At 43.4% G+C, this 22,969-nt stretch overlaps 1 protein-coding gene and 1 pseudogene across 1 annotated transcript in view; both read right to left on the reverse strand.

The window, feature by feature from the left end:
* Nucleotides 1–1,062: 1,062 nt before the first annotated feature.
* LOC124712071 (extensin-like) overlaps nt 1,063–22,969 on the reverse strand; it is a 145,463-nt gene continuing 123,556 nt past the window's right edge. Inside the window, exons 4-5 of the mRNA XM_047242365.1 lie at nt 12,129–12,322; nt 1,063–1,608 (exon numbers count right to left, since the gene is read on the reverse strand). Coding sequence (XP_047098321.1) covers nt 1,467–1,608; nt 12,129–12,322 — 336 coding nt within the window. The 3' untranslated portion in view covers nt 1,063–1,466. The remainder of the gene's footprint in view (nt 1,609–12,128; nt 12,323–22,969) is intronic.
* Nucleotides 17,337–17,454, reverse strand: LOC124712724 (annotated as a pseudogene).

The following is a 22,969-nucleotide window of genomic DNA, read 5'->3' on the forward strand; positions in this document are numbered from 1 at the left end:
TATTTTCTTCGGAATAGAGCAGTAATTAATTTTTGTGGATATTATTTGTCTAAGATTGCATTCATATGACGCACGGTCATAATATGTTTTGGTAATGATCTTTAATTATATAGTTTTCACTGAGCACACAATTAGTTTCTTTTGGCATTTATTGAGATTCATTTTCTTTACTTAAAATTTTGTTTTTGATTAAATTTACATACGCCAACATAGGGCCAACCAATAGTCAGCTTTGCTCAGCGGTTAAATATGTTACCTAAGGCACATGTTATACGAGGAAAAGGTTTTAGGAATCTATGTATTCAGTTTCTCACGTAGATAAAATTTGTATTGAAAGCTTACACTGTTTCTAATACAATTTTCTAACCAGCCACCAGTTACACTCTAATGATTATTTCTGAAGTAGGGAAGTACCTTTTCTGTATAGAGTTTGTAAAGCATACTAAGAATAATAATTACTTATCAGATACTTTACATCAAATATTAAGAAAACCTAATGAAAATGTTTTAAAACCACTACCGTCTACCGCCCACCGAGAAAACTCGAACCGGATTGATTACCACGGAAACAGACCGAAACTAATAGGACACCTCAATAAAGTTCATGCAGCAGCTGATGGTGCAACTACGTAAATATGTGTTTCATTAAACGTGTTATAGCCGTGGAGCACCGCACTGCTAAATTACATCACTAACATGTCGATGTTGACGAAATTTTAAGCTCCAGCTTGCCATTTTTCATTTACATACAATTTATTACAGGCATTGCTGTTACGAATATAGAAATGAGAGAATTTGAAGAAACGGGAGAAATTCTGTACAGGATAGTTGAACTTTACTTGACACAAGAAATAATTCATTATTTTCACAAGAACAGATTTTATTGCATGATTTTATGTGCTTTTCCACCCCTAGTAACATAAACAGTTCAAATGACATACACAAATATAGACAAAAGAAATGATTGTTTCTTATTCCAGATAATTTCTTACATGAGTAAGCTACAAAAATATTACTGCATTGAATATATTTAGTACTAATACCTGTTAGAAAACGCAGAGTATTATTATAGCAACTCAACAGTGAGATGCAACAATGTTTTGTGAAGAGTATGGTTTCATTTTTCTCACTTATAAGGAAAATATAATTTTACTATCATCTTTAATCTGTATATACGGTCAACCTTCTTTAGGTGCAATTACTCACATAGTTTCAGATGCGCATCTTTTCAAAATTGCAAGCACTTAGTGGCACGTTTGTAAACCTTTGCAGTCTTCCGCATCCCCGCTGCGTGGAAAGATCAGATTTGATACGTTCTTCGTAAAGAGCAGGTAGGTGACGACCACAATAAAGTCCACAGAATGATAACTGTCTCCTCTATAGTCGCTAGCACACTGTTCCTGGTACTGGAGGAGGAAGTTTCCTCCAGGACGGGTGTGCAGACCCCGGCGCAGCGACCTCGCAGGCTAGGCGGCGGGTGTTCGCGACACGTCGACGGTCACGCCGTCAGTGCCGACGTAGCGGTAGGCGTAGCTGCCCAGCGTCTTGTCGTGGGCGTTCAGCTTCAGCTGGCCTCGCTCGTCGAAAGCGCTGCCGTCGTCGACGAAGCTGCGACAAACGGAACGCGTCTACCTCTTGTCTGCCAGGATACACGCTCTCCAGCAACAGGGAGCACCTTGCTTTCAACGGTAACTATATGATAAATATACACTACTGGCCATTAAAATTGCCACACCAAGAAGAAATGCAGATGATAAACGGGTATTCATTGGACAAATATATTATACTAGGACTGACATGTGATTACATTTTCACGCAATTTGGGTGCATAGATCCTGAGAAATCAGTACCCAGAAAAACCAACTCTGACCGTAATAACGGCCTTGATACGCCTGGGCATTGAGTCGAAGAGAGCTTGGAGGGCGTGTACAGGTACAGCTGCCCATGCAGCTTCAACACGATACCACAGTTCATCAAGAGTAGTGACTGGCGTATTGTGACGAGCCACTTGCTCGGCCACCATTGACCAGACGTTTCCAGTTGGTGAGAGATCTGGAGAATGTGCTGGCCAGGGCAGCAGTCGAACATTTTCTGTGTCCAGAAAGGCCCGTACAGGACCTGCAACATGCGGTCGTGCATTATCCTGCTGAAACGTAGGGTTTCGCAGGGATCGAATGAAGGGTAGAACCACGGGTCGTAACACATCTGAAATGTAACGTCCACTGTTCAGAGTGCCGTCAATGCGAACAAGAGGTGACCGAGACGTGTAACCAATGGCACCCCATACCATCATGCCGGGTGATACGCCAGTATGGCGATGACGAATACACGCTTCCAATGTGCGTTCACCGCGATGTCGCCGAACACGGATGCGACCATCATGATGCTGTAAACAGAACCTGGATTCATCCGAAAAAACGACGTTTTGCCATTCGTGCACCCAGGTTCGCCGTTGAGTACGCCATCGCAGGCGCTCCTGTCTGTGATGCAGCGTCAAGGGTAACCACAGCCATGGTCTCCGAGCTAATAGACCATGGTGCTGCAGACGTCGTCGAACTGTTCGTGCAGATGGTTGTTGTCCTGCAAACGTCCCCATCTGTTGACTCAGGGATCGAGACGTGGCTGCACGATCCGTTACAGCCGTGCGGATAAGATGCCTGTCATCTCGACTGCTAGTGATACGAGGCCGTTGGGATCCAGCACGGCGTTTCGTATTAGCCTTCTGAATCCACCGATTCCATATTCTGCTAACAGACATTGGATCTCGACCAACACGAGCAGAAATGTCGCGATACGATAAACCGCAATCGCGATAGGTTACAATCCGACCTTTATCAAAGTCGGAAACGTGATGGTACGCATTTCTCTTCCTTACACGAGGCATCACAACAACGTTTGACCAGGAAACGCCGGTCAACTGCTGTTTGTCAATGAGAAATCGGTTGGAAACTTTCCTCATGTCAGCCCGTTGTAGGTGTCGCCACTGGTGCCAACCTTGTGTGAATGCTCTGAAAAGCTAATTATTTGCATATCACAGCATCTTCTTACTATCGGTTAAATTTCGCGTCTGTAGCACGTCATCTTCGTGGTGTAGCAATTTTAATGGCCAGTGGAGTACATTCTGAGACAAAAGAAAAAGATGCACGAAGAAAAAACTATCGAATGTGACGGAAATCGGTAGACGTGGTGAGCATGTACAGACAAACAAATGGTGTCTGTTTCAGAAAAAAATCTCATTCAAGAGGAAGAGCTTCACAAATTAAACAAGTCAGTAAAGCGTTGGTCCACCTCTCGCCATTATGCAGGCACTTATTCGCCTGGCATTGATTGATAGAGTTGTTGGATGTCCTCCTGAGGGATATCGAGCCAAATTCTGCCGAATTGGCGCACTACATCGTCAAAATTCCGAGCTGGTTGCAAGACCCTGCCTATAATGCCCTCAATTTGGGAGAGACCTGGCGACCTTGCTGGCCAATTCAGGGTTTGGCAAGCACGAAGACAAGCAATAGAAACTCTCGTCGTATGCGGGTGGGCAATATCTCGCTGAACTGTAAGCCCAGGATGGCTTGCCATAAAGGTCTACAAAACAGGGCCTAGAATATTGTCGACGCATCGTTGTGCTCTAAAGGTGCACCGGATGAGAAGCTGCTGTGGAAAGAAATCGCACCCCACAGCAACACTCCTAGTTATCAGGTCGCCTGGCGTGCGACAGTCGGGTTGGGTATCCCACCACTGTCCAGGGTGTCTCCAGACGCACATTCGGCCTGGAGTCTCAATGACTGGAGTACGATTGTCTTAAGTGATGATTCCCGCTTCGAACTGAGCCCCGATGACGAGCAAAGGCGTGTCTTTAGGTGCCTGAGCCGAGGTGGCTTACCAACCTGACTGTCGCCCACCGTACGATCCAACAAGCGGTAGAAACTCTCCCTTGTGCGGCCGGCTACTGTCTTGCTGAAATGTAACGTCACCAGATACATAGTCGCAGGTCATGGGGGCTCAGTTCGAAGCGGAACTCATCATTGAATACGACAGTAACCAAGTCACTAATATTACACGTCGGAGATGTGTCTAGAGACGTTCCGAACAGTGGTGGAACACCAGCCTATCACTCATCATACAGCCCGACAATCAGGAGTGATGGTATGGGGTGCCATTTTTTTTTTTGTACTAGAACCTCTTTGGTTGTCATCCGCGGCACAATTACCGCGCAGCGATACGTCAACGATATTCTACGCCCCGTTTTGTTGCCCTTCGTGGGAAGCAGTCCTGGGCTTACAAATCAGCGAGATAATGCCCACCCACACGCACAGAGTTTCTATTGCTTGTCTTCGTGATTTTCAAATGTCTGCTTGGCCAGAAAGGTCACCGAAGCTCCCCCCCCCACTTGATAATGTTCGGAGCATTATGGGCAGGACCCACCAACCATCTCGGGATTTTGAAGATGTAGCCCACCAATTGGACAGGACTTCACACGATATCCCTCAGGCGGATGTCCAACAACTTTATCGATCAATGCCACTCCGAAGAACAGCTTGCATAAGTGACAGGTGTATCAACGCGTCCACGACGAGTTCAGTTTCGTGACGCGTTTTCTCTTGAATAAATCATCCATTGTTTCTGAAATTGTAATAATTTGGGTTTGTCTGTATATACACACCACATATACCGATTTCTGTCCCATTCGGGTAGTTTCTTCCTGTTGCGTAATTTTTTTTTTCTTTTCTTAGATTGTAGTTCAAAAGTAAAGTGCAGTGGATTCAAATACTCGTGTAAAATCTGCCATGGCTAACTGACAAATTATTCAACTGACAAGTTATTTTCAATAGTACGTGGATAAATCTTGTCCTAAGTCTGCATCAGTATATGTGGGGGAAGGCTACTCAGACAAGCCTTAAGAAAATGGTGACCCCGACAAATTCTTCTTTACATCTCTTTAGAGAATCGAAATCCAGCGTATACTTTACAAATTATTTATTATGTAAAATAATAGCCGCTAAGAATGCGAACGAGAAAAAGATTGAAATTATCATTAAAGTCTTTTAGAAATCACTAAGTGCTCTCATTCTCATACACTGTATCCATTTACTATGGGTACGCTGCCTCAAGACTTGGACAAAGTTTGTAATTGTAATACTTGTCTTACTGTGTTAAATCTGTAACATAAGATTATGCTTGTTAATGAGGAGATTATGGTAGCATTTTAAATTTTTAAAGTCAGCCAATAATTATAAGAAGCGTTGAAAGACATTGTTGCCGCTGGAAGCTGTTAGGCAGGCAATATGCAACTGGGAATGTGTACTGTGTTAGCCGTTTCGTGACATTTTTATATATATATTTAACAAGGTCCGATCAGGAACATCAGGTCCTCTCTTACATCGGACCGTGGTTTCACGTGTACAGTACCTTTTCTACGTCATAGTAACCTAAGAGACAAGTATTTTAGTATCACAAAAAATATTAATATGATGTGAGTGTCTATAGTGACAATACGAGTGAGTAATACTGACTATGAGCTAACAAAGTTAAGGGAATGTATTCGCAATTGCGAATGTGAACCAACATTGGAATGAAGACAGTGAAAATTTGCGGCGGAATAGGACTCGAACATGGATTGCCCACTTTAAGTGAATGGTCGACTTAACCGCATCAGTTATCCATGCACGAATCACTGCTAGACCCAAATTTCTACACTCCGTCGTCAGTGTGTTACAACCAGCACTCACACGTTACATGTATTCCCGTACAAGAAGAAAATATTTATTGAGAGTCGAGGGTCTGGTGTTGGCGAGTAAATAAGGAATAACAGTGCCTGTGTTATTAAAGAGTTTGATGGAATGTTCCTTCGGACATTTTATGAATGTCTGGAGGAACTTTGCATCATACTTTCTAATAACACAGGCACTGCTATGCCGTAAAATAATTAGTACTGGCAGTACTTTTACTGCTATTGCAGCTGCCACTAATAATAATAATAATAGTAGTAATAATTATTATTATTATTCTGGCGCATAGATGTCGTCAGTCCTGATGGTGATAGGCAAAATGGTCTCAGAACGAATTTTTACTCTGCAGAGTGAACTAGTGAAGCTCTTTTGGAAGAAAGTAGGGGAAGCGGTATGTGGGGAAGCAAGGTTGTATGGGTGTAAGAGGGGGGGGGGGGGGGGGGCGGAAGGTTCGTGAGTCGCGGAGCCATGCCTGTGATAGCTCAGATGTGCAAAGTATCTTGTTGATTAGTGGTATACAAAGATTGGATGTAAGACCTGTGACGTAATGTGCGGTGTATTATGTCATAGATTTGATATAAAAGTAAGGTTATGCATACTCGCCCTAGACGGGCCATTCTTTTCGGGCCATAGCGGCCATTCGGACCCGAGTAGCCGCCGTGTCATCGACAGCCAATGGCATCACTGGATGCAGTATAAAGTGACATCTGGTCAGAAAACCGCTTGCCAGGTCGTTTTCGTTTTTCTTGACCTCGAAACCGGTAACAATCGGTCGAGTAGCCTCACAAGGCTGATTGCACCACTCGTACTAGTCCTCCCCACAAACGAAAAACCTCTGACAGTAATGGGAACTGAATTCGGGTCCCCCGCCTGGCAGTCTCCCGCTTGCCACACAGCTCTGGGAGCCGACAGAATTGCTATAGATGTTAGTACGAGGGTTACTCCAAAAGAAATGCGCACTATTTTTTTTTAAAATCCGTCTTTCATTATACATGTTTGACAGTCTTACGGTGTGTAGATACATCATTTAGGAACAATATTTTCATTTCTCCACATAATTTCCATACCTCTCAACTGCCTTACGCCATATTGGAACCAGCGCCTGTATACCCACACGGTAAAATTCTGGTCCAGCCTGTTGGAGCCACTGTTTACCAGCGTGCACAAGGGAGTCATCATCTTCAAACCTTGTTCCACGAAGAGAGTCTTTCAGTTTCTCAAAGAGATGATAGTCACATGGAGCCAGGTCAGGACTGTAAGGCGGGTGTTTCAGTGTTGTCCATCCGAGTTTTGTGATCGCTTCCATGGTTTTTTGACTGACATGTGGCCGTGCATTGTCGTGCAACAGCAAAACATCCCGCTTTTGCCGATGTGGTCGAACACGACTCAGTCGAGCTTGAAGTTTCTTCAGTGTTGTCACATATGCATCAGAATTTATGGTGGTTACACTTGGCATGATATCCACAAGCAAGAGTCCTTCGGAATCGGAAAACACCGTAGCCATAACTTTTCCAGCAGAAGGAGTGGTTTTGAATTTTCTTTTTTCCTTGGCTGAATTTGCATTATGCCGCTCCATTGATTGCCTCTTCGTCTCTCGTGAAAAACGATGGAGCCATGTTTCATCACCTGTCACAATTCTTCCAAGAAATTCGTCTTCACCATTCTCGTACTGTTGCAAAACTTCGCTGCATACCGTTTTTCTTGTTTTTTTTTGTGGGCCACTGTCAACATCATGGGAACCCACCTGGCACAAACCTTTATTAACGCCAACACTTTCAGTATTCTGCAAACACTTCCTTCCCCTGTCCCAACGTAGCGTGACAATTCGTTCACTGTGATGCGCCTGCCAGCAGTCACAAATTCGTTAACTCTCTGCACATTGTCTGGAGTGTGTGCAGTGCGAGGCCTGCCGCTACGACGACAGTCCTCAATATTTCCGTGCCAGCTTTCATCACATAAGTTGCTTGCCCACCGACTAACTGTACTGCTATCGACAGCAGCATCTCCATACACCTTTTTCAACCTCTTGTCGATGTTTCCCACTGTGTCGTTTTCACGGCAAAGGAATTCTATGACAGCGCGTTGCTTCTGACGAACGTCATATGTAGCAGCCATTTTGAAGGCATGCTGTGACGGCGCCACTCACGGGAACTTGTTGAACTAAGTTTGAAAACAAGCGGGAAGGATGTATCTACACACTGTAAAACTTTGGCTTGGCTCTGAGCACTACGCGACTTAACTTCTGAGGTCATCATTCACCTAGAACTTAGAACGAAGTAAACCTAACTAACCTAAGGACATCACACACATCCATGCCCGAGGCAGGATTCGAACCTGCGACCGTAGCGGTTGCGCGGTTCCAGACTGAAGCGCCTAGAACCGCACGGCCACACCAGCCGGCTGTAAAACTTTCACACATGCAGAATGAAAACTGTATTTTTAAAATATAGTGTGCATTTATTTTGGAGTGACCCTCGTATATACCATGGAAGCTTTGCGTCGCCAGATACATAAGCTCTTGCAAGAGATGCAACATGCAACCGCAGGACTGGAGAAGTTTACACTGAGGTGACAAAAGCCACTCCTAATGTTGTGTCGGAGCCGGCCGGGGTGGCCACGCGGTTCTAGGCTTAGTTAGGTTTAAGTAGTTCTAAGTTCTAGGGGACTGATGATCTCAGATGTTAAGTCCCATAGTGCTCAGAGCCATTTTTGAACAAATTTCGCGGTACTGGGCTAACGGATATGTTCGCCGTACATCCCACATTGATTTCTGGTGTTATATCACGTAGTGTTGCTCCACTGTTAGCGGTGACAGTCTAACCAAACACCGCTACTTCGGGTCGTTGTCAGTGTGGTGAGAGGTAATGCCTGAAACGGATAGTCTTGGCACACTCTTGACATTGTGGATTTCGGAATACTGAATTCCATAAAGATTTTCAAAATGGACTATCCCATGCGTCTAGCTCGAACTACCACTCCGCGTTCAAAGTCTGTTAGTTTCCGTCGTGGGGCCACAATCGCGTCGGAAGCTCCTTTCACATGAATCACCCGATTACAAATGACAGTTCCAAATGGTTCAAATGGCTCTGAGCACTATGGGACTCAACTGCTGTGGTCATTAGTCCCCTAGAACTTAGAACTACTTAAACCTAACTAACCTAAGGACATCACACACATCCATGCCCGAGGCAGGATTCGAACCTGTGACCGTAGCAGTCGCACTGACAGTTCCATCTGTGCATTGTCCTTTTATAGCGTGTGTGCGCAATGCTACCGCCATCTGTATATGTGCATATCGATATCCTGTGGCTTTTGTCACCTCGGTGCATTGGAAGAAACGGAAAAGGAGCTCCAGAATAACATCAACATAATAGCAAGGAACTGTGAGAGTTCAGATTTTTGGTGTATACTGAGTCAATTCAAAACACTAGAATTCCAAGTTTATAATAGCTCAAGTGAAATATGACAACCACATTATATAGGCAGGACTCCAGACATTTCATCAATGGCAGTGGCGAAGCACAAGAAGAAAAGAAGTAGGAAGAATTGCTGATCAGAGGATTTACATAAAATTCTAGTGAAGCGGGTATTCCTGTATTCATTGACTACTCAGTTCAGCACAGTACGTCACTTCAGAATTCTAGTCGTAGTGTGGATGACATGCTGACACCGAGAAGTTAAAACATCGGTCAACACTGGAAGGGCGCCGAAGCGCTTTTTCCACATTGCAAATCCTCGGACACCAGACCGGCATTCACCTAAGGGTCTGTGGAGAACCGGCTAATAGCAACATCCAGGATGGCCGCTACACCGAACCTCGTGATTAGTCCACCGCACAATGAGCCAATTCTCTTCAAAATCTGGACAGAATAGAAAAATGGATATAAAATCCCACAAAACTGTGTTCTTTGTAGATTCTTTGGTCACTGATTAGGAATCAAACGTCAGAACTACAAAATTCAAAATGGGGGATCCAATTTGGCAGATCAAAAATTATAAATGTAGTAGATTCGAATAAAACTACGAGTATAATGTTTTATGAGGTCGCTGATAACGAATTTGAAGCCTAAATTGCAGTATCGAAATGCTGTATTCGATATTTTATATTTTTCAATCTACATCATAGTCATAGATCACGTAACTAATGAGGAGGTATTGAATAGGATTGGGGAGAAGAGAAGTTTGTGGCACAACTTGACTAGAAGAAGGGATCGGTTGGTAGGACATGTTTTGAGGCATCAAGGGATCACAAATTTAGCATTGGAGGGCAGCGTGGAGGGTAAAAATCGTAGAGGGAGACCAAGAGATGAATACACTAAGCAGATTCAGAAGGATGTAGGTTGCAGTAGGTACTGGGAGATGAAGAAGCTTCCACAGGATAGAGTAGCATGGAGAGCTGCATCAAACCAGTCTCAGGACTGTAGACCACAACAACAACATCATAGTCATAGTTCGTTGCTTGCGTCAGTAATGTTTTCAGAAGTGTTGTCTGGTTGTCGACAGGGAGATGGTTCAAAAAGCTGATCTTTTACCTCAGATGGCGTCTGTTTATCTTCTTCAACTGTCATTTTATGGACTCTGAAGATAAATGGTTCTGAAGTGCCACAAGCTGATGAAATGCAGGACTATTTGTATGCAAAATCTTCTCGATAACGCCGGCTATCCTTACTCCGATTTTCTTGCACATTTTCAGATAGCTGACCAATTGGCATTGGAGCAGCTTCGATTACGGCATATCTGCTCATCAGAAGTATGTGGATTGATGTCGATATCGGGTATTGTTGCAGAATATCGTGAGACCAGAGCAGCTGGCATCCGACTTTCGCGAAATATAATTTTCTTCACAGCTCTTGATAGATATGTGTAGTTATGAAGTTATCCGTACGAAATTTGAATAGTTTTGCAGTATTTTGGGAAAAAAAGTATTACTAGAGGGAATTTTGAACTTGTAAAAAAATTAAATGTCGATTTCTGAAAAAGAATTATTTTGAACTTGTAAAAAAATTAAATGCCAATTTGTGAAAAAAATTATGTTCAAAATTCCGAATAGCTCCCCAAGAATTCTACAGACAATAGCTTATGAGATAACTGCAATAATGGGAGAACGATTTTTACCGTGTGGCACTGCCCACCAAAAACGTGCAAACATGCGCACACAGATACATTTGAACTCGTTAAATATTGTATTAATGTAGTAGGAGCCCTATTTACAAAAGTGGAGCCACGCAGAGGAAATTTTGTAGCCAAAGATTTCAGGTAATGTTGGTAGCAGTTTAGTTTTAGGTCTATACACGTCACTATACCAGTTAAAAATGCCATAAACATAGCTTCTGGAGTGCCTCCCATCTTATTTTATCTTCAAAACTAGACAGGATAGCTGTCAATACGAGGGTTGTAAGAAAGTAAGTTCCGATCTGTCGCGAAATGGAAACCACAGTGAAAACCAGAAATGTTTTATTTGCAACAGTTAGCTACACCTTCCATCTTCTTCACTACATAGTTGCCGCTCCAACTTCGAGTTTTGTCTTAGTGTTGTATCAACTTTCCAATATCCTCGTTATAAAAAGCAGCCGCCTGTGCTTTCGGCTAGTTATCTGGACTGGTATGCAGCACGCTGCCTGTGGAAAAATTTTGGCTTCATAGCCATAGGTTCTTGTGAGCAGAGATGAGACTCACAGGGAACCAATTACGGACTGTATTGTGGGTGATCAAACACTTCTCATCGGAAACGCTGCAGGAGCGTCTTCATTGCCCCTGCAGTGTGCGGCCGAGAATTGGCATGAAAAAGGAACTGCTCGACAGTTGTGTTATGTGGGTTGCTTGACACAGGCGAAATCTCTAACCAGGCCCTCATACTTGGCGGGAGACGCCATTCCCTACGCATCTTTACGTTCTCACTGTTCACTCAAAACTGAAAAGGGCGACGCGACACGATCTACGGGCATACTAGAGACACTACCCAACACGTCTGTGCAAAGCTTTACCGGCTTTTCCCAGTGGTTTCCATTTCGCGACCGATTGGAACTTACTTTCTGGACAACCCTCGTATATGAAACAGGGCAAACTAACAGTTTCTGAAAAATGTGTCGTTGCGGGATTCACTGTTTCTAGTCAGCTGCTATGGTGCGTATCATATCGACTTGAGACTGTAATGGCACCGCAGGATTGGCCAAGTATGCACCAGTGCAAACTACACAAGAGATCAGTGGACTAAAGTTGGAGTGCGCATCATTTCTTCTATTCTGTCCAGGTTTTGAAGCGAGTTGGCCGACTGTGCTCCGGGCAGATTCGATCCAGTACCGGCGCTCTTCACCCCACCTCCCCAGCCTGGACACGGCAATGTAGCACTCATGGATATCCAGGTGAGTTACAGTAGCCCTGAATTATTACATTAGCCATTATTACCGGTAGAGGAAGGAGGTGATGGCGTTGTCGGTGTCCCTCTTGACGAAGTGCCTCTTCTTGTGGTGATCTGACGCCGGCAGCGAGAACCGGTGTGGTGGCTCTGGTATAGCTGTCTGTTCTGCAGAATCATATGGCCGCACTGGCAGCTGCGGGGGCGGTGGAGGCGGCGGAGATGGCAGGCTGGGTTTCTCCGTCTGTGGACACCAACACACACACACACACAGCGCTGTAGTCTGTTCTGGAGCGAGGCGACTTGAGTTAAACAGCCTAGCACAGAACCGCCACAATCAACGTGGTTTTATCAAGCAGTACTTTTGTGGAGCAAGTGTTCTCCTGGTGACTGACTTAGCTGATACGTTCATTGACAAAATTAACGAAGCGTTCTATGGTCAAGTTCGACACTTCAGATCTAAAAATCAGTGTGCAATGAGGGATTGTCTCATTACTGTCTTGAACTAGCTCCTGTGTGCATCCTGTTTTTACTGTTTCTAACTAAACATCATGTACTTAAAAATGTAACACAAAGGCACAAAGGGTGAGTTGGAAAAATAAATGAATGTCAGTTGTAGGGCAAAGCCTGTTCTATCCCACACTGTGGGTGGCATACGTTAAGGCTCAAACTTGACTGATTAATTTATGACCTTAACCTATTGTTACGCTAATTGATTTATGATCCCAATTTAGCATAGCATTAGGTTAAGGTCATAAATAAATCAAGTTTACCCGTGCATCTATGCAACCAGCAATATGGGATGGAACTGGCTTCTCCAACTATTAATGCCTGTGACGCCAGTAATGGTATGTATGGACTCTGAGAAGTGAGATACACGTGTTGTCCCATGCTAAGACCATTTCACATTTCAAATTGGAGACCATGTTCTCCTATGCCACGAACTGCAGGTGCATTATAGTACAAGAATGAAATGGAGTAGCGATTGAATATGTACTAAAGTTGAGGTACTCAGAACTGTGTGATTCTTGAATGCAAAACGTTTAATTACATACAGATTCTCTGTGAAATTCTGACATTGTATGAGTCAAATGTAATGTCTCGTCCAGCAGTGATGAAATGGCGACAGTAATCTGACTAAGGCCAAACAGACTTGATCAACCCGTCACAGATGTGGGCGATGCTGATCGCGAAAGAAGACTACCGACATCGACCACAGATGACAACACCCAGGCTGTTGATGAAGTAGATTATGGAGACAAGAGATTTTTCAACAATGAAGACTCTGACATAGAGGTCCTCAAATCACTTGTGACGAAGAGCAGATTTCTATCACTGAGGACTAATGATTGGTAAAATGTTCTGACCATTGTTTAGAGCAACTTGGTTAGTGTGCTGAGAAATATTGTGACATAACTGTGTCAGTTTCAAGTATAGGACAACACTAAACAAAAATTACTTTTTGATCGCCATAATAATGTGTCACTTGGGTCCTCTTATATGTTGTAACCAGAGTGCTGCTACTGCTGCATGCAGTAGAAGGTGCCCAAATTGTGTTCCTGTTACTTCACTGTATTTGTTCTATCATAGAGTTAGGAAATACGAGTTGTATATTTTGTAAAAGTTATGTTGATGCTGCAGCAGAACAAGTCTTTCATACTGGGTAAACCAGGGAATAAAAAGTCTAAAATATCATCAGAAGAAAGGAAGGGAGTCGGTGCATAACAACCCGTCGACAACGAAGTCGTAAGGGACAGAGCACAATTTTGCATTGGAGAAACTGGAGGAAGGAAATCGACCATGCTTTATCAAAGGAACTTACGCGATTCGACTTACATGATTTAAGGAAATCATGTAAAATCTGAATATGGACGGCCAGATGAGGATTTGAAGCGGTGTTATCCTGAAAGCACGTGCAGTGGCTTACCAGTGCGCCACATCGATTGATAAGACAATGAGAAAAGTTCCCACAGTCGAAAGGGTGTGAGGCAGGGATACAGTACCTTAGAGCACTGCCTAACCTGTATCTCAAAGGAGCAACTGCATATATAAAGCAAAGTTCTGAAGTTGGATTAAAATTCAGAGTTCAGTGGTGAGAGACTTGGATGAAATTGTCGAAAAACTGGTGACCTCAAAACAGAAGAAGTGAAGAAAATCGACTACCTTTTATGTTGAAATATAAGTTAACGATAAGGAAACAGAAAATTCTCTGCAGAATCTGAATGGAAAGAAATACGCAGAAAACAGTAGAAGAACGAACAAGATGAATGGACTCTAGAGAACAGCAAGGCGGTACCAGAGGGAGCTGCAGAGGACAAACGTTGCTGGGGAAGACCGAGAGTGAAATGTACTACGCATATTCTGAGAGTTGCATGGCTTTCGAAAAAGACGATCGTGTGAAACCCAGCTCGCGCTATTCGTCCACGAGACTCAGAGGGCCATAGACACGAGTTCCCAGGTAGATGCCGTGTTTCTTGACTTCTGCAAGGCGTTCGATACAGTTCCCCACAGTCGTTTAATGAACAAAGTAAGAGGATATGGATTATCAGACCAATTGTGTGATTGGATTGAAGAGTTCCTAGACAACAGAACGCAGCATGTCATTCTCAACGGAGAGATGTCTTCCGAAGTAAGAGTGATTTCAGGTGTGCCGCAGGGGAGTGTCGTAGGACCGTTGCTATTCACAATATACATAAATGACCTTGTGGATAATATCGGAAGTTCACTGAGCCTTTTTGCGGATGATGCTGAGGTATGTCGAGAGGTTGTAACAATGGAAAATTGTACTGAAATGCTGGAGGATCTGCAAGGAATTGACGCATGGGGCAGGGAATGGCAATTGAATCTCAATGCAGACAAGTGTAATGTGCTGCGTATACATAGAAAGAAAGATCCTTTATCATTTATCTACAATATAGCAGGTCAGCAACTGGAAGCAGTTAATTCCATAAATTATATGGGAGTACGCATTAGGAGTGATTTAAAATGGAATGATCATATAAAGTTGATCGTCGGTAAAGCAGTTGCCACACTGAGATTCATTGGAAGAATCCTAAGGAAATGCAGTCCGAAAACAAAGGAAGTAGGTTACAGTATACTTGTTCGCCCACTGCTTGAATACTGCTAACCAGTGTGGGATCCGTACCAGATATGGTTTATAGAAGAGATAGAGAAGATCCAACGGAGAGCAGCGCGCTTCGTTACAGGATCATTTAGTAATCGCGAAAGCATTACGGAGATGATAGAGAAACTCCAGTGGGACTGCTACGGTCGCAGGTTCGAATCCCGCCTCGGGCATGGATGTGTGCGAAGTCCTTAGGTTAGTTAGGTTTAAGTAGTTCTAAGTTCTAGGGGACTGATAGCCACAGATGTAAAGTCCCATAGTGCTCAGATCCATTTGAACCATTTTTTTTGAACTCCAGTGGAAGACTCTGCAGGAGAGACGCTCAGTAGCTCGGTACGGGCTTTTGTTGAAGTTTCGAGAACATACCTTCACCGAGGAGTCAAGCAGTATATTGATCCCTCCTACGTATATCTCGCGAGAGACCATGAGGATAAAATCAGAGAGATTAGAGCCCACTCAGAGGCATACCGACAATCTTTCTTTCCGCGAACAATACGAGACTGGAAGAGAAGGGAGAACCGATAGAGGTACTCAAAGTACCCTCCGCCACGCGCCATCAGGTGGCTTGAGGAGTATGGGAGTAGGTGTAGATGTAGAGTAAGTACCGTTATGAAAACAACCTCCATAAAAGCATGTTTCGAAATCGAAATTTAGTTTTACGTGGAAAAGCATTTCTTAAACTATCTTTCTACATAGCTGCCTCTGCTTTTCAGACATTTTTCACAGCGACAAACTAACTTTTCTATGCCGTCTTCATGGAAAGACGTCGCACAGTGAAGACAGCCACTGCTGAACACCATTTATTTGCGTCGTCATCGCTGTCAAAGCTTCAAGTTCCAATAACAAATGGTAGGCAGAATGTGCGAGATTGGGGCAGTACTGCTCCCAACTGAATTGTTAAACACTGTTTTGAGTGAAACTAGCAGAATGGGGATATACGTTGTCATGAAGCAACACAACGCCTTGACTTTTATTAACATTTCACGGTATCATACAGCGCTGACGGCTTCACCTCTGGGAAGGAACTTACCAAGCAGCATGCCCTGTCTTTCGCAGAACACGGTGGACACGATGTTTTGTGCTGATAACGTTGTCTTGAATCTCTTTTTTGGGGGGCTCGTGAGTGTCTCCACTCCATGGACTGTTGTTTTGATTCTGGAGTGACGTGACAAACCCAAGTGTCATCACCAGCCACAATTCTGTCTAAGAATTCATCTTCCTCATCACTGTATTGGGCAACAAATGCCAAAGAACTGGTCAATCGCTTCGTTTTGTGGACATCTGTAAGCATTTTCGGAAACCAAAGGGAACCCGGTTTGTGAAAATTTAAGCGATTTCTGACAATCTCATGAAAAACAACGTTTGAAATTTTTGGAAACTAATCACAAAGCATTCTTCTTATGAATTCTCTGTTTTCACGATTTTTTTCGCTATAGGTCACGCAGGATACTCCGATGTACAGTGAGCAGTTTTCGTCCAAAGCGTTGGGAGAGTTCATTCGTTTGCTCAGCAGGGGAGGGCGACATGTGTTTGCCACCTTTCGGGTGGTCAACAATGACAGAATCCAGAATGAGATTTTCACTGTGCAGCGGAGTGTGCGCTGATATGAAACTTCCTGGCAGATTAAAACTGTGTGCCCGACCGAGACTCGAACTCGGGACCTTTGCCTTTCGCGGGCAAGTGCACTTGCCCGCGAAAGGCAAAGGTCCCGAGTTCGAGTCTCGGTCGGGCACACAGTTTTAATCTGCCAGGAAGTTTCAATGACAGAATCGATTCGCACGCCCTGCAGTCTTTCTCAAAAGATCTTATAGAAACTATTCGGTAAAAAATTTCATTTTTGCTTTACTTGTAGCTTTATACGTCAGTTTCATAAGATGTCCCCATCATTACGTTAATGGTCATAGTTATTGTGATATTTAAGTGGAAGTGAAAGCACTCCGTCTTCAGGCCACAAGTGGCCCATCGGGACCATCCGACCGTCGTGTCATCCTCAGTTGAGGATGCGGATAGGAGGGGCGTGTGGTGAGCACACCGCACTCCCGGTCGTCAAGATGGTTTCCTTTTACCGCAGCCGCTACTATTCGGGCTAGTAGCTCCTCAGTTGGGATCACGAAGCTGATTGCACCCCTAAAAATGGCAACAGCGCATGGCGGCCTGGATGGTCACCCATCCAAGTGCCGGCCACGCCCGACAGTGCTTAACTTCGGTGATCTGACGGGAACCGGTGTATCCACTGCGGCAAGGCCGTTGCCTAAGTGGAAGCGAGGCACTGCGCAAAATTCGAAAAAGTTTGCAATGAATATAGGAGTAGCTATGATTTTGCCTCTGGTGCATATTACGTACTAAGTTGCTGACTACGAAATTTAGCTAACGTATTGAAGTTCTCTTTAGACTTGGGTGCAGGTCTCTATCTTTCACGAATCTCGAGAAAACTGATACGACGCACTGTACTCACTTGCGATCGCACCGCGCTAGTGGTGAAATTTCCACAACATTCCTCGTATTTCGTAAACGGTTTGAGATATCGAAATGAGATTTTGGTAAATGGTAGCACACAAAGAGAGTATTTTGCCGAATGGTTATGATAAAAAACTTCATTATCTAATGTTTTATTACACTAACTGCAGACTTTTTCGATGAAAGAGTGTAATTTTTAAGGGCCATCGATAGCTGGTGAAACGACATATGCTGTGGGTTTTGGAACAACATAAGTGAAGTCCTTACAATTTTTTTTCGTGTTGAGGCTGTACTTTTTCAGTAGATGGAGACCTTACTTTTCCTCAGATCCCCACGAAATAAACTTAATAAATCACTGTTTCAGAATTCTCTCGCAGTTACATCTGCACAACATGTTATTGAGGTGAGACTGCGTAAACTCCGATGAGTTTTGGCAAAAGAAGCAATTTTTAACATGGCAACTAGAGAAATGTGTAGGTCTTACTCAATATTCCTCACTCATGACACTTCTCTGAAAGTTGACAAACCAGGCAAAATAAATAGCTGCATTTTTCTTTTTAGATAGTAAGCAATGAAGAGGCGACAGATCCTTTTGAATGGTCACTGTGCAAGTCTCGGTGAGAAGGGGCCCCGCTTAATATTTACAAAAAATGTGAGTTTAGGCTTCAGTTTAGGATGGCACTACCCCTCCAGTACTCGGTATTTCCCCTACAGCGCCTGCCCTCAACCCCCAACACTACCACTTTCCCCATGTCTACACATCTACCGCCCACAGTATTCGGCAAGCACTGTGGCTGTCTCAAGCAAATCGTCACTGACAACAGATATGTGCCCACTTTCTGCTTCCTCATGAACGTTATTTCGTCGATCATTGAACTGACTCGTCACTTTCTCCCCATTCCATCAGTCATTACAGTCTCACAATAAATCTCTACAATTTGACAATCAATTTCAGCTGGCTTAACATACTTTGCATTCAAAAATCATTTTACAGAACGCATTTCACAATCGGTGGCTCAGACATTGTCTTAAACATTTTGAACGATCACTAACTATGGAATACAGAATACTGTCCAGTTGTTATGGCGTCAGTAGAAAGACAATGAACCAGAGAGATGTGTGAGAACGTGCGAAACTTCGACACCAGTGCTGCGGTGGTGGCAGGGCGAACCGGTACTTAACGTTCCTGACACACCTCGTATACTACGCAAGTTTGATGACGTTGATTGTAAGTGCTGCTGTAAATAAAGATCTAGTGAGACGGAGGTAAATAGTGGCTCCGCAGTTCAGTGTAGTCAAAGACTGAAAGAATACTACGGTTTGCGAATGTTTGTAAAACTTGACTTGCAACATTTTAATGAATAACGTTGTGGTTGTTGAACTTCTGTTAGAGTCAGCCGTTTGAAGAGACTACTTTATTTCACATCCGTGATCGCTTCCGACAGTAATAGAGAAAAATAAGAAAATGCTGTATACGGATAACGAGGATAAACCACTGCTGGGAATCATATTGAGTTGCCATGGTTTGCTGTTATCTTCAGCCGAGATGTTTTTAAATATTCAATATGTATCATTCTTGTATTGATGGCGGCTATGCGGTTAACAGCAAATACAAATATAATGAAATGTTATTCTGTTCTTATAAATAGCCCTTTATTATTTGTAAATAATAGATTTCAGCTATCAGTCGTTCTTTGGAATTTTTATTGGCAGATCTAGATCCTGTTGGTCAGGCTTTGTACACAGTTAATTGAATTCAATGAACTGTGGACAAAGCCCGACCAACAGACATTACATGCATTGACTAAAAATGATAGTGCATTGAGAATGGCTAGTTTCTAGCGGAAATTTAGATCTGCCAATAAAAATTCCAAAGGACGACTGTTAGCTGAAATCTATTATTCACAAATCAAAAATAACGGTCGCTGCGTGCAACAGCCTCTGAATGGAGGGTAACCTGAGTCCTTTATTAGTCAAGATCGCAAACATTATTTATAATAGTTGGAAACTAGTTTTGGCTAAAACAGTCACTGGAAATCCTTTCTTAGTCAAGATCTCCAAAAATTATTTGTAATAACTGAAAACTAGTTTCGGCTAAAATAGCTAACACTCTTCAGATGTTGAACCAAAACTAGTTACGTACGATTATAAATAATTTTTGCGATATTGGATAATGAAGGATTATTTATAACAATCCATAACTTAGCATTCATAGGTTGCTTATATCCAACCTGACTAAGTCAGGAAAACACAATTCCTTTCTGAAGGTATTTGTCTTGAGTGTAGACTTGTGTGGAAGTGAAATGTGGTTGATAAACAGTTCTGACAAGAAGAGAATGGAATCTTATGCTATGTGGTACTAAAAGAATAATTCTGATGATCAGATGAGTAGATTACGTAACTGATGTGGTTCTGACACGAACTGGGGAGAAAAAAAAGGGGTCAACTAAAACAAGAGATTGGTTAATAGCAAACATCAAGAGGTATCAAGGAATCGTCCGTTTGACCAAGTAATCTGTACACGCACGCAGGAATTCTAATGTTTCCTATCTGCGCTACTCTTGCACTTGTTTCAGTAATGGAACATTCCAGCTCTCGCGTATTTATCAACATACCCCACCTTCCTTTCATCCCTATGCATGCCCCACCTTCCAGTCATCCCTATGCACTCCCTATCTTTTCCCTAAAGAATTTCAGTCGCCATCAACTCCCAGATAGTGAGCTTATTCCCGAGATCTAACTCTCCGTCCAAGCACAATCTACTCTGTCCAGTCCACCTCAAAGAAGTACTCCAACACACATGTCCCTTGTCCAACCGGTACCCCTGCTTCCACTTTATGAGCTCCTCCCCACAAAGAAATACCTCACTCTTCAACCCCCCAACATCCCCTCTACCCCACGCCCGAGCCCACACTCACAGTTACCGGAAGCCACCATGACATCAATCACACTATGTTTTTAATGTCCATCACATCACCATCATATTTTCACAAAAAACATCATCTGGATTCTAACTCAGTAAGTTGTTATGCAGTGTGAGCAAAACTTTCACCGAGTACCAAAATCTATTTCTAACCAGCTATACTAGAGACAGCTTTGCGGTATGGTGCAAATGGTAGCTTAAAACATATAGCGTTTTTTATTGACACATTTCCACAGGTGTTCATTTCGTTGCCCTTAGAACGTCTGATTGATCCTCACGTTCTCTCCATGCCATGCCGGCATCACCTCTGCGGGATCCTTTATTTGTGCTGTATGAGTTTACACATATGACAATAGCGAACTAAACGTTTTATCCTTAATGAAATTCCACTAAAAAGAGGTAGTGGCCGTAGTGTTGCATCATATCTGCTGATCCACCTGTTCGGAAAGGTTTCAGTCAAGATCTGGAGAAACAAATACCCCCCCCCCCCCCCAGTGTAGTGGTACAGCATCCACTTGAACCACTACCCACAGTTGCAGTTATCATAACTACAATGTAAAGTTACAGCGTACACAGGTAAACCACTGCGATAATGGTAGACTTAGTGGAAGAGAACGGTCTGGTGATTATGTTGTCCCTTAAGCCAAACCATACGTTCACTTTCGTGCTGTCACTTATCTGCTACCACAAATGTGGGTTCTCCGACTCCCAGATCAGTGCACTATGCCTGTTTACGTCCCCAGGGATACGAAAAGTTTCTTCATCAGAAAAACACTTAATTAAAGAAATCACTGTCTGTATCGATTCGTTCCAGCTTGTTCCCAGCAAAGGAAAGACGTCTGGGCCTGTCATCTGCCTTCAAGTCTCGCTGGTGTAACACTTTATACGCATGGAAATGGGGCTGTTTGCATAAAGTCTCCACCGCAGCGCTCTGAGGCAAGCCTGTCGATACGCGCGGGCTGCGTCGAAATGCTGTTTGCAAGGTATCAGCAGTGTCGTCATTCACTACAGGTCTACCGCTGCTTGCCGTACTTACCAATGTGGTGTCACCGCCAGACACCACACTTGCTAGGTGGTAGCGTTTAAATCGGCCGCGGTCCGTTAGTATACGTCGGACCCGCGTGTCGCCACTATCAGTGATTACAGGCCGAGCGCCGCCACACGGCAGGTCTAGTTTAGAGAGACTCCTTAGCAATCGCCCAGTTGTACAGCCGACTTTGCTAGCGATGGTTCACTGTCTACATACGCTCTCACTTGCAGAGACGACAGTTTAGCATACCCTTCAGCTACGTCATTTGCTACGACCTAGCAAGGCGCCATATTCTGTAATTAGAATGAATTCTGAACAGATAATATTGTGAATCGTGTACCGTCAAGAGCGACGTTCGTCATTAATGGATTAAAGTTAAGTATCAAACTAATTACGTCCGCTTTCTGAATTCTAATTCCTTGTCATATTCCAGACCTCACGTCAGTATAGTTCTTCCCTCCTCACGCGAGCCTGCGTGAGCTAAAACGCGTGCATTTCGGCCTCCCCTAGTAATACGGTCTTCGCTCTTCAGCCAACACAACAACCAACACTGCCATCTACCGCTGCTTGCCTTAGTTACCAACACTGCCAATCTGTTTAACCCTCGGAATACCAATGGAGTAGCGGGGAGAGGGGAGAGGGGTACTTTATGCCCACCTTTTTAAAATATTGTAATCTAGCCAGGTACTTTAAATACCAAATACAAAATACAAAATATTTAAAAACACGCAGCACCTTATCCAAAACGCCATGTACGTATTGCCCACAATACTTGTTATATGATACAAATACGGTACACAATAGCGTGTCTGTTTACGTTGGACACATAATAAACAGTGCGAATCCACTTCAAATGGCTAATAGGGTACTACAAAAAGAAGTTCAGGACCTGAAACTGACAGGAGTCAGTTGTCTGGAATTAAAAATATTTTGTGCGACATTGGCTTATGAATGGTTTTTAACAGTTAAAACAGATCGTCCTTCAGTACTCTCTTAATGAGAAAATTCAGTCATGTCGTGAGTGAAAGACCATAACAATCAACCAAATTTGTATTTTTTAACAACTTTTTGTGATGAGCATAAAGCCCGCCCCCCCCCCCCCACCCCCACCCCGTCGACTTCCATCTGATCCACCATCGGTTGTATACTGCATTCAAAATGCATTGGTATTGCTAAGTGTACTAAAAGATAATTTTAGGTTCTTGACCCTAATTACACAACAGTAGTTCTTTCAAAAGTGTGTTATTAGTATGAGTCAGTAACAATTAGCGAAATCTGTTCTCTTTACTTGTTTACGGTGGGCACAAAATACTCCTCCCCTTGTAATACACGTTATTAGAAATGCATTCGTAGTGCG

Source organism: Schistocerca piceifrons, chromosome 8 (assembly GCF_021461385.2).
Source record: "Schistocerca piceifrons isolate TAMUIC-IGC-003096 chromosome 8, iqSchPice1.1, whole genome shotgun sequence".
NCBI lineage: Eukaryota > Metazoa > Arthropoda > Insecta > Orthoptera > Acrididae > Schistocerca > Schistocerca piceifrons.